Source organism: Dama dama, chromosome 20 (genome assembly GCF_033118175.1).
Source record: "Dama dama isolate Ldn47 chromosome 20, ASM3311817v1, whole genome shotgun sequence".
In the NCBI taxonomy this organism is placed as follows: domain Eukaryota; kingdom Metazoa; phylum Chordata; class Mammalia; order Artiodactyla; family Cervidae; genus Dama; species Dama dama.
In genome coordinates, this window is record NC_083700.1 from 9,305,961 (window position 1) to 9,325,340 (window position 19,380).

Here is a 19,380-nt window from a genome sequence, read left to right on the forward strand (position 1 = left end):
GGAATTATGTTTACTTTCTCTCTTTTCTTCCTCACATTCCACACTGTATTCATCATCAAATCCCACAGAGTTTACATCAGAGATGTACCCTGGGATAGTCCATCCTTTCCATCACCATAGTCCAAGTTCAGACTCTCATCTATTGCTTTACATGTATCAACAGAATACCATGCTGTCTCTGTCAAAAGTTCCTCCTCCATCCAAACCATTTTCAATACCACCTTCAGAGTCATTTTAGTTGTATTCCTAAGATTCAAAACTGATTATGTTACTCTCTGCCTAAAAACCCAGGTTTTTTAAAAAACTGGTTTACAGTAGCACTGTACATAACAGCATACTAAGCCCTTCATTATCTGGCCTCACTTGTATCACTAGCTATATTTCCTCACACACACTTCCACATACATAAAATGCACTGAATTTTTCACTTTTTTTCTGAACATGTCAGCCACTTCGTAACTGTGCCTTTTATCATGCTGCTCCCTCTGCATGGTCTGCCTTTCTCATAGTTTTCACCAGGTGAATGATCCTCATACTTTAAGATTCAGCTTCCTCTATGGGCTTTCCCTTACCAGTCTGGCATTCAACAACATGAACTGAGCATCTATCAATATGACATGAACCTTCTCCTCAAGGAATGAATATTCTCGTTTGTACTCTCTTAGCACTTTGTCCATGCTGACGTCATGACATCCGTCACACTATGTCACACTCATCCTTGTATGCGTCTCCCCTCACGGCTGGGTCGTGAGGTCTGTACAGGCGTGGCCCCTGTCTAATTCCTCTCTGGCTCCCCAGCACCTAGGGTATTGATTTTGTTCATGTGTGAAGTTCGCCACACTTAGTGGGAATCGGAAAAAGATGATTTTCAAGATCCCTTTGAATTCTAGTATTCTATGATCTCAACATAAATGCAGCATTTCTTAGTTGTGATTTAGCTGAAAACCTGTGTCAAATACAGCTAGAATGCTTAAAATATTTATATTAATTCCTGTTCCAAACCTACTGAAGAGGAAACAGAATTACTGCTCTAGTTAGGGAGGAAATCATTCAAGCCCCTTATAATCACTGACACTCAAGTATCATAGTATTGAGGGAGGTAATTTAAAAGTAAGTAATTGAGGCATAGAGAGATTAAGTAACTTGAATAAGACAACAAAGTTACTAAGCTAAGTGGGGAAGCTAGGATTTGAACTCAGTCTAATTTCAAGGCCCATGATCTTTCTCAGGTCAGTATTCTGCTTTATCAGTGCTATTTAATAACCTAAGGCTTCTTTCATTTACAAAAACATGAACTTTACTTTCTGCCAGACCTACATGAAGAACAAGAAAGAAGAACCAATCTTTCTTCTGTCATCTTGCCTCTGAAGAGGAAAAAAACAAATCCATTTTTCCCTAGCATATGACTAGAGTAAATATAATAAATAATAAAAATTCAAATTTCTAGCATTAGCATCCAAAACAACTATCTATACACTTACCTCATGGGTCCATAGTTCAGTACTACAAATGCCAAAACTATCATCACACAGATAGCTCTTCGCTTCGGACTAGGAACTTTAAGCCTCTGGTTCTAAAGAAAATGATCATATTAAATACAAATGAATTACACATCAGTCTCACAAAAAGCAACATCTAAGATAATCATAACTCTCCTCTTTACCAGCTATGAGAATGCTTAAATGAAAACCAAAAGGTAAATATAGGAAACAGCACTTTTTTTTTTTATGGAAACAGTAATTTTCAAAAGACTAAAGCAGAGCCTTTCAGAGATAGGAAAAAGGAGAGAAGTAGGAAAGAAGAAACCTAGCAACCCTTGTTGCAGAAGCCTCTTCACCTAAAAGGAAAGAATTCAACAATTTTATGTTTTTATGAACCTTCAAAGAATTCCAAGGCACTGTCCTTTAGTAATTTGTCTCTCTCTTAAATCACTGTTTTCAGTAACATAACATGTGCTCAGGGGAAGATAGAGCAATGTAAGAAGCCAGTCTCTGGGGAATTGCCTGGCGGTCTGGTGGTTAGGACTCCATGCTTCCACTGCAGGGAGCATGGGTTTGATCCCTGGTCAGGGAATGAAGATCCCACATGCTGCACTGCACAGTCAAACAAAAAAGTCCCATTCACTAGGCAGAGGCATCTGTTTGGTTCAAGAAAGCACTGTGGTAGGAAATTCTGAAAGCAGCAGATTTCATGAACAGAATTGAGATGATTAGCCTCGCTGGGACACATAGCAACAAAATACAAAGTAGAGTATAGAGGTTGGGTGAACTGAGAACATATTAAATTTTTAAATTTTTTATTGTTTACTCTTTTAAAAGGGAAGACCTAGTGGGACTACTTAGGAGACCTGATGTGATTCATTTTCTTTAGCCAAAAAAAAAAAGAGAGAGAGAATGGATGCTATGATAATAAGGGAGAAGAAACCCAGGAAAAGGAGACAATTTTTACACACAGCTTGGGAGGTACAATTCAAAAGCTCCTCTTTCCAACACTTTATTCTTACTACAAATGTTTTTGGGCTTATTGTGCCTGCCTTTTGCTATTACTATTTTACAAAATTTAATTTAAAATGTAAAATTTCCAATTGCTTTATCACGAAAAAAGAATACTTCAACCCATCACCTCGGCTCTATCACGAACTAGCACTCACCTCTGATACAACTTCATCCAGTTGCCGCTTCAGTGAACCGTTCTCTTTCTTCAGCTTCTCATTCTCCAAAAGGGCTGCCTTTAACCTTGCCTCTAAGCCTAGCATGTATTCTTTCTTCTTCTTGCGGGACTGACAAGCTGACTCTCGATTTTTAATCATACGTTGCTGTCTCCTTAGCACAGCAATCTAGGAAAAGTTACAGTAAATCAAAAATAGTTGGATTTTAGAATCAGATCAGTGAAGAATATACTGATTTTTATAATTATCTTTAAGCAAATTGTTCAAAAGATAGCTTACTGGTTTTTTTTAAAAAAAATACTCAAATGAAATAAACCGAAATCAAATGATTAAATAAGGCCTTCTAAAACCTGTTAAATGATTTCTTCTGGTGTTTTCACCAGAAATAAGACTTATTTATTGATAAATAATAAATAAGATTTATTTATTGATCTTCCTATTTTCCCTTTAGAAATACTATATATATGTATACATACAGCTTTAATCTATATCACAGGCCCTGAATTACTTGACTGTTTTTCAGAAGCATCTATCCTGTTACTTATAGAGCCACTTCTACTGGTAGAGTTACCATCACTTCAAATTCACCATGTGCCAACTGAATTCATTATCTCCCTCTACCTATTCTTTAAAATCTATTGATCTTCTATCAATGCTATCTCTCAGGATATAAAGGAAGGTGTGACCAGTAACCTATTTTTCTTTCATTCCCTAAATTTACTGCCTCTCTCAACCTCTGATTTACTCACTAAATACATACTGAAGACACACGAACAACCAAGTTAATTCCAGTGAAAGTGTGTCTGTCATTCCTGCTTCTCTAATTCCACTGCCATTCTCCTAACGCAGGCACGTATTGACTCATCTCCAGACTACTGCAACAACCTTCTAACTGCTTCAGCTGGCTTCAAGCTCCTTCTGTCTACTATTTTTATTTATTTTTTTATTTTTTTTATTAGTTGGAGGCCAATCACTTCACAACATTTCAGTGGGTTTTGTCATACATTGATATGAATCAGCCATGGATTTACATGTATTCCCCATCCCGATCCCCCTTCCCACCTCCCTCTCCACCCGATTCCTCTGGATCTTCCCAGTGCACCAGGCCGGAGCACTTGTCTCATGCATCCCCCCTGGGCTGGTGATCTGTTTCACCATAGATAGTATACATGCTGTTCTTTTGAAATATCCCACCCTCACATTCTCCCACAGAGTTCAAAAGTCTGTTCTGTACTTCTGTGTCTCTTTTTCTGTTTTGCATATAGGGTTGTCGTTACCATCTTTCTAAATTCCATATATATGTGTTAGTATGCTGTAATGTTCTTTATCTTTCTGGCTTACTTCACTCTGTATAAGGGGCTCCAGCTTCATCCATCTCATTAGGACTGGTTCAAATGAATTCTTTTTAACGGCTGAGTAATATTCCATGGTGTATATGTACCACAGCTTCCTTATCCATTCATCTGCTGATGGGCATCTAGGTTGCTTCCATGTCCTGGCTATTATAAACAGTGCTGCGATGAACATTGGGGTGCACGTGTCTCTTTCAGATCTGGTTTCCTCAGTGTGTATGCCCAGAAGTGGGATTGCTGGGTCATATGGCAGTTCTATTTCCAGTTTTTTAAGAAATCTCCACACTGTCTACCATTTTTAAGATAACTTTCTTCTCCTAAAAACATTTTAATCTTGCTACTCCATTGCAAAAGCAAGCTCATCATGTATTTTACCTATCAACCTTTGCTTTCAAAATCTTCCATAATGTGACCACTCTCTACTTTTCTAACTCTACAACTATTCACACACCACACCTTCCAATCAAGGTTACTCCATGATCTTCACACATATCTAACTTGTTTCTTAATTCATACTGTTTGTTCTGATTTAGAATGCCATCTCCTCTACTAAGCTAATTCTAAAGACCGTCCAAACTCTTAATTATGATAGACCACTTGGAGTTTTTAATATTGTCTGAATTACTCACGCCCTTATAATTCAGAAGATACAGCTGAATGCTCTGTTTCAAAAATGCTGACTTTTTCTCTCTTTTCCTAGATTTTATACCTTGGAAGCCAAAACTATGTGATATGACTCACAATATCTACCATAATCAAAACTTACTGACCAAAATTATTTTTGTCATATTTTCTAAACAAAGATGTGAAATGTGTTTTAGCATTAGTCTATTTCAGAATGTTAGATAGTAAAATTTAGTCCATAAAAAGAACCAAATAATATTAAATTTATTATTGTAAGTATACAGATGACAGAATTTCTGACTTCTCTATTTTGTAAAGGACTTTTAAAAAAGTAAACATTTTACTGTGGCTGTTTAATAATTTTTACTGAGATACATAAATAAAATTAAATAATTTAATGCTTATTTCTTTTGAAATAACAATGCAATTTCCACCCCATACTACAGTTTCTAGAAATAGAGGTAAAGCAAATCCAACTGAGCAATCAGAATCCATAAGAAAAAAAAAAGAACCCACGAGGAAAAGAAATATTACATGAGATGTCAAGAAGTGTATCTTTCCCTCTTTTTTTTCTTTTTTAACTGAAACTTCACAAGAATGCTGACTTCTATAACCATCAATCTACAAAATTTCCCTATGGCATAACTATCCCACTCTTCAATAACACTAAACACACACACTGCACAAAGCAGTGGCAATCATGACGGATTTTAATTATTCATCAATTTCAAACTACTTTCTGGACAATGCCACTTTGTTCAATCTACTGTTACTCTTAGTGATCTTCACTGTTACTGAGAATGCCAGTGTCCATAATTAATACTTAACACTGGAGTGCTGAAGTACGCAGAATGCTGAGCAAGCACATAAAAGAGACGGTTCCCAGATGGAAGAGCTTGTACTAAAAGTTGGATAAAAGGTAACCTTACTTTAAACGCTGATTAATGTATGGACTCTAGGGAGGCTTACAGATGGCACACTACTTAATAAATTTCAAACAGGATTAGGGATTTCTATAAACAATAAAAGCACCTGCATATTATACAGCATAAAGTTTCAAAGGCTGTCAGTGCACATGCCTCATACCAAAAAAACGAAAACCACCTGTAGCCAAATATCCATTTCTTCCTATAGAAAGAGACAACAATAGTTCTGAAAATACAGTAAATACTCAGTATTACCAATAAATACAAAGGATAAATACAGTAAAAATATATGAAGTCCACAGGAATCTCCAAACACAGAGCTCCAACTTTACATTTCAGCAAGCTATCTTCAGCTAACTGAATAAAATATTTAAATTATTCTGTATTTTTGAGGGTAAAAAAAAATTAAAATTTCAGATTAAACATATGCATACTGTTTGTCTGTTTGTTTGACAGGTGAGGATATGTAAAAGAGAAAAAGGACTACCTGTAATTACTGTTTTGTAAACCGATTTTTTCCCCCATATAACATATCATGATCATCCTTGACATGCCATGAGAATGGCAGCACAGTATTTCAATTATATTGATGTTCCATAATACATTTAACTAATCTCCTCTTGTTGAGATTGTTAATAGTTTTCAAGATTCTTTAAAATAAGGCTCATCATTCAATACTGTTAGAGTAGAAGAATCAAGGCTAGAGTTTAGGACAGTTAATTCCAAGACCAGTGCTACTTCCACAACAGCTCCACGCTGCTTTTAAATACCAAACAGGAAGTCCTGCATTACAGTATGGAACTCTAAACTCAGTGAACTGTGTGGTTACTTTAATTATGTGCCTGCTCGAAATTGAAGGCTTATGGTACTGCTTGTATCTGGAAGTTTACCCTCCTCTGTTAGCAGTCTACAAACATAAAATCTATACTCTGGCCCATTAATCAATTGACACATCTCCCTGTGGGCATATAAGATGATTCAGCATGACTGAGATGAGTGAACAGCTAGTCAGTCCCTGCTTCTGATCATCCTGCCTTCAGACAACTCTTTCACCAAGCATTACGCCTTGGAAAAGGAAAAACTCCTAAGCAGAAAAATACTCTCCCTTTAGTGCCACTGCACTATAAAACACAGTGTTTCATTAGTAAACATTTACTTGACTGTAAGAAAGACTCTCATAACTGCCATATGACCCAGCAATCCCACTGCTGGGCATACACACCGAGGAAACCAGAATTCAAAGAGACCCGGGTATCCCAGTGTTCATCGCAGCACTGTTTATAATAACCAGGACATGGAAGCAACCTAGATGTCCATCAGCAGACGAATGGATAAGGAAGCTGTGGTACATATAAACAATGGAATATTACTCAGCCATTAAAAAGAATACATCTGAATCAGTTCTAATGAGGTGGATGAAACTGGAGCCTATTACACAGAGTGAAGTAAGCCAGAAAGAAAAACACCAATACCATATACTAACGCACATATATGGAATTTAGAAAGATGGTAATGATAACCCTATATGTGAGACAGGAAAAGAGACACAGATGTAGTGAACAGTCTTTTGGACTCTGTGGGAGAGGGTGAGGGTGGGATGATTTGGGAGAATGGCACTGAAACATGTAAATTATCATATGTGAACTGGATCGCCTTTCCAGGTTCGATGCATGAGACAGGGTGCTCGGGGCTGGTGCACTGGGATGACCCAGAGGGATGGGAGGTGGGAGGGGGGTTCAGGATGGGGAACACATGTACACCCGTGGAGGATTCAAGTCAATGTATGGCAAAACCACTACAATATTGTAAAGTAATTAGCTTCCAATTAAAATAAATAAATTTATATTAAAAAATAGTAATTAAAAAAAGAAAGACTCTCATAAAAGGAGAATTTTCACAAGCGGACAAATACTTTTTGAAGGTTGAGTCAATTTAAGAGTCAAAATCCTAAGTCTCTTTGCATTATGTTTCATTTTAAGTTACTGATAAACACTACAAGACATGTTCTTCTTACAAATAAAATAGACTATTTAGACCCTTGATTCTGTGACGTTGCTAAAAAATGAACTTCGAAGTTCTGAATGGCTATAAAGATATTAAAATATTTTACCGCTAAGAAACACATCCCAACATCTTACACAAGCTCAAGACAGATCAAGTATCGGTAACATACCGGTGAATAAACCACTAGGTTACTATATATCTATCAGTTCTAATTTTCATTTTGTTGAATCTTTCTCTCTAAACTGATGTATAAAGCAAACACTGTCACTGATTAACCTCTTCATTATATCGAACAAAACTTTATTCAATTAAATAAAAAAGAAATAAACTTCATCTACTTGCAATTGACACTTTAATCCTCTAAAGGTCTCATCCAATCCGAAAACAAAATGGTTCTATTACTGATGTTAAACATGTGTGCTTAATTACCATGCAGCACAATAACGACTACTGTTTCATAAAATATGGATGCTATTAACTTTGCTGTTTTATCTGATCCCACACTGTTCAAATAAAGTCAATCTTTATATTTTGTCTCCCAACACTTAAAACCATCTGCTTGAATTTTTTTCTTAATTAAGAGAATACATTTGTAGAGAGAAAGAAAAGGGAACAGCAAGTTTCAAGATACGGATAATTTGAAGTTGGCACTGCATCAGGGCTGCCTTGAAAGCAAAGCCTCATTAATGGAGCACAGAGTAAAGACAACAGTGCTGAACGGAGGGAAGGCCAAGGCTTGAATCCTAACTCCATCATCACAGGTCATATGATGGAGGTGAGGATCAAATGAGTAATGGACATGGAGGTTCTCTGTAGACTGTAATATACCACACACATGCCATGCTGGGCTAAGCCGCTCAGTTGTGTCCAACTCTTTGCCACCCCATAGACTCTCACCCACCAGGCTCCTCTAGCCACAGGACTGTCCAGGCAAGAATACTGCAGTGGGTTGCCAGTTCCTCCTCCATGGGATCTTCCAGACCCAGGGATCAAACTCATGTCTCCTGTGGCTCCTGCACTGCAGGCAGATTTTTTACCACTGAGCTATAAGTTTCACTAAAAAGAAATATCCTGCAGCTATGAATAAACTGGGTGAAGAAACAAAAATTCTTAATCCCATCAACAATGTGCCTCAGAGATACTCAGATAAACTGTTCAACTAAAGTAATATTGCAAATATCTGCCTTCATTCCAGCTCTTATTTTTACAGATTTCAAATATTAAATATCAGATTAAAACAAAAACAGACAAAATCTGGAAATCCCATTTAATACATACAAAAGCAGAAAACGAGAGCCTAAGATTAAAAATCTAATTCACTCTCCTCCCGACATCTCTCAGTCTGCTCCTTATTCTGTATTTATCAGGACTCTCACTCATTTGCCTGAGAAGGCCAATAGGAGGTTTTATGCACTTACAAAGTGTCTGGTATAGACCAGTTCATCAATATCAGCCATCTAAGTAATATGGCCTTGACTGAAATATTTAACCAATTGATTTATTCAATGGTAAAATGAGAATAAAGCCCACTTTACAAGGATTTTGAGAGAATCAAATAGGACTATGTGAAAATAAATGTGAAGTACTTATTAAAACTATATTAGAAAAAAGCTGAACTTCTCAGAAGTGTCAAAAAGACAAAGGCTATGGAAATGCTCCAGATTAAAAGAAGTCAAAGAGACATGACATCTCAATGCAATATCTGACCCTATAGGGATCCTATATTGGAGGGGGAAAAACTCAAGTGATAAAACTGTCATATTGACAGCTGAATAAAGTATTTTACAAACAAATTTATGAAGGTGATAACTGTACTGTGGGTAAGTAAGAGAATATCCCTATTCTGAGGAAATATGCACTGACATATTTAAGGGTAAAGAAACCATAAGGTATGTAACTTACTGTAAAATAGTTCAGGAAAAAATGTATATATGTGTGTGTGTGTGTGTGTGTATATATATATATATATACACATATATATATATATATATATACAGATGATAGGCAGATAAATAAAACTAACTGATAAAGCAAATGTGGTAAAATGTTAACAACAGGTGAATCCAGGTAAAAGTACATGGGTGTTCTCTGCACTAGTTTTGTTTTTACAACTTTTTAAAATTTGAAATTATTACCATATACAAGGTCTGGTACACATGTACACACATACACACACACACACAAGACTGCAGTACCAACATAACACTAAGGAGTTATAGGAAAAGAAAAAAGAACTTTCCTTTAAAACTCATAATCAAGGGTGGTAAGAGCCACAGAAAATATTAACCATAACAGGTTTAATCTTTGAGTATTATTTGTTAACCACCTTTAACCAGTCAAAAGTTCTCTTCTGTTAACAACTAATATTCTTTCACACATTTGTAGAGCAGTAATGTTCTGGAGAATACACACCTTCAATACTATAGCCAATGATATTTTCATTGAAATAATTTGTCATTTTCCTTTGTAGATTATCTATTCACTTAATTTGTCCATTTTATTGTTGGGTTAACTTGCATCTTACTGATTTGTAAACACTCTTTATATGCTAAAAATTGTTTTAAAAGACTACAAAAAGTTGTACATGAATTTTCAAAGCAGCATTATTCCTAACAGCCTAAAAGCAGACACCACCCAAATGTCCATCAACTGATGACTGGATAACCCAAACGTGGTCTATCTGGGAAATGGACTATTATTTGGCCATGAAAAGGAGTAAACATTGAAATATGACACATAAATGCATCTTGAAAAATATTGTGCTAAGTGAAAGAAAGCATACACAAAAGCTACATCATGTATAATTCTATTGATATAAAATGTCCAGGATAGGCAACTCCATACAGAAAGCAGGCTTCCCTCATAGCTCAGTTGGTAAAGAATCTACCTGCAGTACAGGAGACCCTGGTTCAATTCCTGGGTCAGGAAGATCTGCTGGAGAAGGGATAGGCTACCCACTCCAGTATTCTTGGGCTTCCCTTGTGGCTCAGCTGGTAAAGAATCCACCTGCAATGTGGGAGACCTGGGTTTGATCCCTGGGATGCGAAGATCCCCTGGAGAAGGGAAAGGCTATCCACTCCAGTATTCTGGCCTGGAGAATTCCATGGATGGTATAGTCCATGGGGTCAGAAAGAGCTGGACACAACTGAGCAACTTTCACTTTCCCTTATACAGAAAGCAGATTAGGAAGTAGCTGCCAGGGGTTGAAAAGGATGGCAGATGAGGAATGACTGCTAACAGGAATGGAGTTTCTTTTTAGGCTGATGAAATATCCTAGCATTAAACATCAGTGACAGTTGCATAACTCTGAGAATATACTAAGCAATCACTAAAGAGTACATTTTAAAAGGGTAAACTCAGACTTCCCTGGTGGTCCAGTGGCTAAGAATCCACCTGCCAATGCAGGAGACACAAGTCTGATCCTTGGTCTAGTAAGATTTCACATGCGGTAGGGCAACGAAACCCATGTGCCACAACTACTGAAGCCCAAGCACTCCAGAGCCCATGCTCTGAAACAAGAGAAGCCGCCACAATCAGACGGTCACACACTGCCCCATGAGAGCGCAGCCCCCACTTGCTGCAACTAGAGAAAGCCTGTGCACAGCAATGAAGACCCAGCAAAGCCAAAAAAAAATAAATAATTTTTAAAAATAAAAAGGTAAACTCCATAGTATATGAATTTTAGCCCAATTAAGCTATTAAAAAACTCCAAGCAAACAAGGACTTTCATTCACCTCAAAAGGCCATGGAAGGCAGAAGCTAAGGACTCTCTTTTCAGACAAATGTACATGCATGCAAAGTATTATAAGCAAGGAACACAGTGAGGTGAAGAACAGGGAACTTGTTTAGGGGAACACTGAAACCTGTTGATGGGTTCCATTAAGAAACCCTGTGACTGTCATTCTTGCACATTTAAAGTAGAAGAACAAATTACAAATACCCCTAAGGTGAAAAACTACCTAGCTTCTGATGCTCTAGTTTCAGTTCCAGGGATTTCTCCTACAGATATACGTTCATATGAACAAACTGAAATAAGTACCAAGTGATTCAATGGAGGAATGTTTACAAAGGAAAAAACCCCCACAAAACCCTTAAATGATTATGACAGCTGTATGAGATAAGACTACCATGCACCTATTAAAATATTAAGAAAACTTTGTACGTACTGCTGTCGAAAAATCTCTAAGATATATTGAGAAGAGTGACATGCAGGACAGTGTTTATAGTATGTTACCATTTCCATAAAACAGGTAAATAGGTAAAAAGATATATTCTTATATACTAAAGAACTATCTCAGAAAGAATGCACAAAAACCTGGTAACAATGATTGCTTCGGAGCAGGGAAACAAAATGGCTAGAAAGCATCTAGGTCATGGGAGGACTGTCTTCCTAGGAATGAGTCTCCAGGGGTAGTTGACAGGAAGAGAAATCAGAGAAAGGACAGAAGCATTCAATTTTTTATTAAGATATAAATCAGCATCCCTATAAAAATAATTATTTATTAACCTTATCAAGATGCTAAACTGAGAAATAAAGAATAAAGAATGTTAAAGCTGCCATGACATAAATCTAACCTAATGCAACACATCAGAGAAAAAAAATCTGTTCACTTCTCATTCCAAAGCTACTGTAGCCATAGAAGAGATTACTTGCCAAAGTCTTTATTCAGGATAAATTTTTAGGAGCCCCAAATCTCCATCTAAAGAGGAACTGCAAATATTTTAACAAAGCATGTTTTTCTTTTACGTGCAGAGTGTCTGGTAGCAGCAAAGCCAAAAAGTAGTCAGCACAGAAGTAATTTCTTTACTAGAATCTGGATAGTTTTTCAGATCTCTAAATCTTCCTGTTGAATTTGTTCTGATGGATTCCTCTACTTTATAGCCTAAAGAAATATCATGATCTCAATGTCTCTGTTGCTTAAGAATTTAGTTACTAAAAAGTTCATTATTTATTCACAATTTATCTTCTTAGATCTAAGGTAGTCACACAATTCAAGGTTATTCAGCTCACACTTTGACCTAACAGAGTATCTATTTGTGGGTTTACAGACAAAATAAGCATCTTAAATGTTCAGTAGTTGCACATTTTTTTTTTCTGAAATAGAACACAGACATTCTCCATCTTTCTAACAGTTTCTCTGCACTGCTTTGCATTGTAAACAGATTGTTTTAGATTCATACTTTTCTTGGAAGCTACTCCTTTAGGGGGTACTACTCCCTGTGAATCCTGCTATTGCACATCCTCCTGGGTATGACAAGAATACAAAGCCCTGACCACTCTTTATCCAGGCCATTTCTCAGGGCTGACCTTGAGAGATGAGGTAACATCTCCCTCTGGACGATGAGGAGGCTTGCTTACTGCTTGCTGTAAATGTAGTCAATTCCCAACTTCAGCATTCCGCCACTGCAATAAAGGAACACTGGGCCTACAGTATCATCTGGGCCAGCATCACATCAACCCCATGCTGACAATATTAACAATACCTGAATTCTTGAACTTAACTATGTAACACTTGCCCCCACAGGAAAGAAACACAAAGTTTCAATTTGGCAGGATGCCAGGGGAATTCCTCCACACCACTCTAATACCCAAAGCCAGGGGAAAGGGATGCCCCAGCACCCACCTCCTCAGGATGGCTCTGGTGACCCAGGACAGGCACTCCCAAAGGGAAGGGACAGGGATGGAAGGAGTCAAGGTCACTAAGTAAAGAGCAAGACAGGGGGTCCAAAGTAATAAGGGGCTTGGAAGATGCTCAGTGGAGTGAATGGACTGAGAGGAAGACCTGCGGCCTTCTGTCAGTATAGCCTGTACCCCTTCATCAGTCTCCCATTTGATGTTATTTCAAGTTCTGAACTTGTTTCTGATCACTTTCTTTTCATTGTTTCCACCAACTGATTTCTATTAAGGGTTTTTGCTCCACCTTGACCCACTTGCGACATTTAGAATAGAATTTCACCACTCTTTTTTTCCTGCTCTGTTGTCCCAGTAACCAAAACAACGTTGTAGCTCCATAGTCTTAAAACTAGGCCCATAATGTCTTGTGAACTTTATGGAATTATAATGGGTAAGTGGAAGTATTCAAGGCAGATTTAAACAGATTGCTGTTTCCAAGCCCTTGGTTTGATGTTTGGCAACATTCAATAGCACTTTCAAGAAAGATAAGCATGTTCTCCCATGAAGGCATCTTTGTAGTTCCAAGATTACCATTTACTATGAAACTGCTTAAGAGAATTTCTACACTGAAATGAGAGACCATGTTCATTTTTTCCATCAGGCTCTGAGCCAAAAACCAACCATATTTCTTGAAGACTTAGGTAAGGTTTCCAAGAGTTAAACGGAACAGATTTACCAGCAAAAGGCAGGAAGAGTGAGATTATAATTTGAACCAGGCAAACTGTTTCATAACAGAAAATGTGGCACTTAATGTAGTTTGCAGAATATGGTATGCTAAAAATGCTACTTTATGGCAGAAGCAGACCTCTGGAGAGTGAAACCAGCCAAACAAAAAGAACAAAAAAGGTAGGAAAAAAAGAAGCCATGTCAGCAATACAAAGCCACAAAAAACTGATACACTTTTTTTTGGTACCGAATTACAACTTTTCCACCACATTCTGTGGTTTAAAAACACACAAAAAAACGCTTGCTGAAAAAGTTTTCATTTTGGCCATTTTGAATCAGGGTTATACTAACTCATATTTATCCTAATTTAATAGGATTTGAGTCTAACAAACACACACACTGTTGAGGTCACAGGAGACTACATATGTGAGCAGATCAAAGTTTTCTGCAGCTCCTTCTGGAACAGATTTATCCTGGGTTCCTGAATGGCTTGGCCAGCTGATAGAGGACAGACTGATGTGTCTTTACTTGAAATAAACATTAAGTCAAAACCTCAAACAGAAAACTCATACTGAAAAGGCTTGGCTCACTCCCTGATGTGCTAGTCAAGGAAAAACAAGCACAAAAATCTCAATGCAGGTTGATTAGAAAATGTATTCTAATCGTCTTTACGTCTCTTGCACCAGACATACAGTACTTGAATCTTTCTTGTGTAACACTGTCAACTCTGAATTTTGAAAAATAATAAGAATGCTAGTCAATAATTACTGCTTAAAAAAAAAAAAAAGCTAATACTTGTTGGTTCTATACTTTCTCATCTCACACATACCCCAGTTCTTCAACGTTGACTGCATTATTCAGCCAAATTTACAAAGCACTCAAAGAGTTTAAAACCAAAACAGACATAGTCTTTCACATCAAAGAACTTCTAAAGGATGTCTGACTAATAGACCAACAAATAATTAATTGAAATGTTTATAAAGATTACAGAATGTGTGTCAGTGACATACAATGATGCCAACATTAAGATGCTCATTATTCAGATATTAAGCCTAGAAGAAAAACAATGATTTCTTCTTGTTATTAAATAGAATTACTGCATCAAAGACTCTTCGAAAAAATTTTTCTGTAACTTGGGCTTCCTCAGCTGGTAAAGAAGCGGCCTGCAACGCAGGAGACCCCAGTTTGATTCCTGAGTCGGGAAGATTCACTGAAGAAGGGATAGGCTACCCACTCCAGTATTCTTCGGCTTCCTTGGCGGCTCAGCTGGTAAAGAATCCGCTTGCGATTTGGGAGACCTGGGTTTGATCCCTGGGTTGGGAAGATAAGGCAACAGCTGGCTACTCACTCCAGTATTCTGGCCTGGAGAATTTCATGGAGTGTACATCCATGGGATCATAAAGAGTCGGACACGACTGAGTGAGTTTGACTTTCACTTTCTATAACTTACCTGCACCTGTGCTAGATGAGTCCTCTGGAATAACCCAGAACAGTTATCCTATTTTCCACACAACAACCTTCATTTTCTAGAAGATGGCTCTACTTTCAGTCTTCTTTTCTTCAGCTGACTGAATCATACCAACCCTTAAACCATTCTTCTCCCCATGACATGGTTTCTAGACCGTCTCCCCATCCTAGCTATGTTCCTCTGGACCATCCCATGATTGAATGTTATAATTCTAGGAATGTAGACTAAAATATGTTAAGATTTTCATGCTGAAAACAGTGTGTGCCAAGACATGAAGGAGGAACAGCAGTGTTATATGAAAATAGACATACAGTACAGGATTAAAGCTTGACTATCATGTTAGTTTATTTTGAGTACTAAAAAAGGTAAGCACACAGTACTACGGCATAATAGACACTAATGCATAGTATGTGTTTCAGTTGAAGATGAAATGATGTGAAGCTGAGATTTGCTTTAAAATACTCTATGTGGAGGTGATGAGCACAGAACAGAGGAAACATGATTAGCAAAAATATGCTGGTACTCAGTGAGGTATGATTAGTAATCAAAAATGTTGGTAATCAAATAATATATAGGTGTCATATACATCAATATTTTTAAAATTTCTAATTAGCCATTACCTTTTTCATGTCTAAAATATTTCAAAATACATATTTTTAATGCCTAAACATATTACCTATAGACAACTTTGAATATTTTCTATTGCAAGTTTTATTTGTGAGTATTACAGAAAAAACATTCAAATTCACAATTTAAAAAGTATTAAAGGAAAATTTTAAGCAATCATTTTCAAAATCCTTGTTCAGAATAGAAATTATTTTAAGCATCTTTTCTGATCACAACAGTATGAAACTAGAAATCAACCACAGTAAGAAAAACGGGAGAAGAGTGAACACATGGAGACTAAACAACAAGCTGCTAAACAAACAATGGGTCAACAGTGAAACCAAAGAGGAAATCAGAAAATACCTCAAGACAAGTGAAAATGAAAACACAGCTTTCTAAAATCTAGGGGATGTACAAAAACAGTTCTAAAAGGGAAGTTCATAGTCATACAGGCTTTCCTCAAGAAACAAGAAAAATCTCAAATAACCTAACCTGACACCTAAAAGAATTAGGAAAAAAAGAACAGACAAAACCCAAAGTCATCAAAATGAAGGAAATAATAAAATCAGAGAGGAAATAAATAAAATAAAGATCCAAAAACAACAGAAAAGATCAATAAAACAAGAGCTGGTCTTCTGAAAAGGTAATATCAACAAGCCTCTAGCCACACTTACCTAGAAGAAAACAAAAAGAACCCAGATAAACAAAATAAGAAATGAAAGAGGAGAAATAACAACTGATACCACAGAAACACAAAAAATCACAAAAGGATACTATGAACAGCTATATGCCAACAAACTGGACAACCTAGACGCACACAGGTTTCTAGAAACACACAGCCTGCCAAAACTTAGTCAAGAAGGAACATAATTTGAACAGACCAATCACCAGAAATGAAATAGAATTTCCCTGTGAACATCATTCTCCTGTGAAACACTTTTTAATTGAAAAGTTGGATGTATGATTTTTTAGTTGAAAATATCATGAAATATTCTTAGATTTTTGTTATCATTGTTCATTTACTTATTGTTAGAAAACTTCTCAAATACCAAAAGGAAAGAAGGACTGCACACCCACCCTCAATGAGTACCAACATTTTTTTTTGCTGATCATGCTTCCTCTGTTCTGTGCTCATCACCTCCACATAGAGTATTTTAAAGCAAATCTCATTAAGGAAACAATTCCATTCACCACTGCAACGAAAAGAATAAAATACTTAGGAATAAATCTACCTAAAGAAACAAAAGACCTATATATAGAAAACCATAAAACACTGATGAAAGAAATCAAAGAGGACACAAACAGATGGAGAAATATACTGCGATCATGGATCGGAAGATCAATATAGTGAAAATGAGTATACTACCCAAAGCAATCTATAGATTCAATGCAGTCCCTATCAAGCTACCAATGGTATTTTTCAGAGAACTAGAACAAATAATTTCACAATTTGTATGGAAATACAAAAAACCTCCAATAGCCAAAGTAATCTTGAGAAAGAAGAATGGAACTGGAGGAATCAACCTGCCTGACTTCAGGCTCTACTACAAAGCCACAGTCATCAAGACAGTGTGGTACTGGCACAAAGACAGAAATATAGATCAATGGAACAGAATAGAAAGCCCAGAGATAAATCCACACACCTATGGACACCTTATCTTTGACAAAGGAGGCAAGAATACACAATGAAGAAAAGACAATCTCTTTAACAAGTGGTGCTGGGAAAACTGGTCAACCACTTGTAAAAGAGTGAAACTAGAACACTTTCTAACACCATACACAAAAATAAACTCAAAATGGATTAAAGATCTAAATGTAAGACCAGAAACTATAAAACTCCTAGAGGAGAACATAGGCAAAACACTCTGACATAAACCACAGCAGGATCCTCTATGACCCACCTCCCAGAATATTGGAAATAAAAGCAAAAATAAACAAATGGGACCTAATTAAAATTAAAAGCTTCTGCACAACAAAGGAAACTATAAGCAAGGTGAAAAGACAACCTTCAGAACAGGAGAAAATAATAGCAAATGAAGGAATGGACAAAGAATTAATCTCAAAAATATACACGCAAATCCTGCAGCTCAATTCCAGAAAAATAAAAGACCCGATCAAAAAGTGGGCCAAAGAACTAAACAGACATTTCTCCAAAGAAGACATACAGATGGCTAACAACACATGAAAAGATGCTCAACATCACTCATTATCAGAGAAATGCAAATCAAAACCACAATGAGGTACCATTACACACCAGTCAGGATGGCTGCTATCCAAAAGTCTACAAGCAATAAATGCTGGAGAGGGTGCGGAGAAAAGGGAACCCTCTTACACTGTTGATGGGAATGCAAACTAGTACAGCCACTATGGAGAACAGTGTGGAGATTCCTTAAAAAACTGGAAATAGAACTGCCATGTGACCCAGCAATCCCACTTCTGGGCATACACACCGAGGAAACCAGATCTGAAAGAGACACGTGCACTCCAATGTTCATCGCAGCACTGTTTATAATAGCCAGGACATGGAAGCAACCTAGATGCCCACCAGCAGACAAATGGATAAGAAAGCTGTGGTACATATACACAATGGAATATTACTCAGCCATTAAAAAGAATTAATTTGAGTCAGTTCTAATGAGGTGGATGAAACTGGAGCCTATTATACAGAGTGAAGTAAGCCAGAAAGAAAAACACCAATACGGTATACTAACACATATATATGGAATTTAGAAAGATGGTAACAATAACCCTGTATGTGAGACAGCAAGAGAGACACAGATGTATTGAACAGTCTTTTGGACTCTGTGGGAGAGGGTGAGGGTGGGATGATTTGGGAGAATGGCATTGAAACATGTAAATTATCATATGTGAAACAAATCGCCAGTCCAGGTTCGACGCATGGTACAGGATGCTCGGGGCTGGTGCACTGGGATGACCCAGAGGGATGGGATGGGGAGGGAGATGGGAGGGGGGTTCAGGATGGGGAACACATGTACACCCATGGCAGATTCAAGTCAATGTATGGCAAAACCAGTACAATGTTATAAAGTAAAATAAATAAATAATTTAAATTTGAAAAAATAATAAAAATAAAGCAAATCTCAGCTTCACATCATTTCATCTTCAACTGAAACACACACTAGGCATTAGTGTCTATTATGCCACAGATCTGTGTGCTCACCTTCTGCAGTACTCAAACTGACACAACAGTCAAGCTCAATCCCACACCACGCTTATGCTCATATAACACTGCTGCTCCTCCTTCCTGTATTGGCACACACTGTTTTCAATGCCTATCTAAACTGTGGGAATTACTGTAGAATTTCAATGTTCTACTCCAGTAGATAATATTCTTTTGTTATGGGTCTTTACAATATTGCTGATGGAGATTA

The 19,380-nt window shown here is 37.1% G+C and overlaps 1 protein-coding gene across 3 annotated transcripts in view; it reads right to left on the reverse strand.

Annotated features, from left to right (window-relative positions):
- The window catches only part of ATF6 (activating transcription factor 6), a 255,115-nt gene that overhangs the window by 202,349 nt on the left and 33,386 nt on the right, over positions 1–19,380 (reverse strand). For all 3 annotated transcript variants that reach the window (XM_061120257.1, XM_061120258.1, XM_061120259.1), the window contains 2 exons: positions 2,651–2,836; positions 1,482–1,573 (listed from right to left, as the gene is read on the reverse strand). In XM_061120257.1, coding sequence (XP_060976240.1) covers positions 1,482–1,573; positions 2,651–2,836 — 278 coding nt within the window. The remainder of the gene's footprint in view (positions 1–1,481; positions 1,574–2,650; positions 2,837–19,380) is intronic.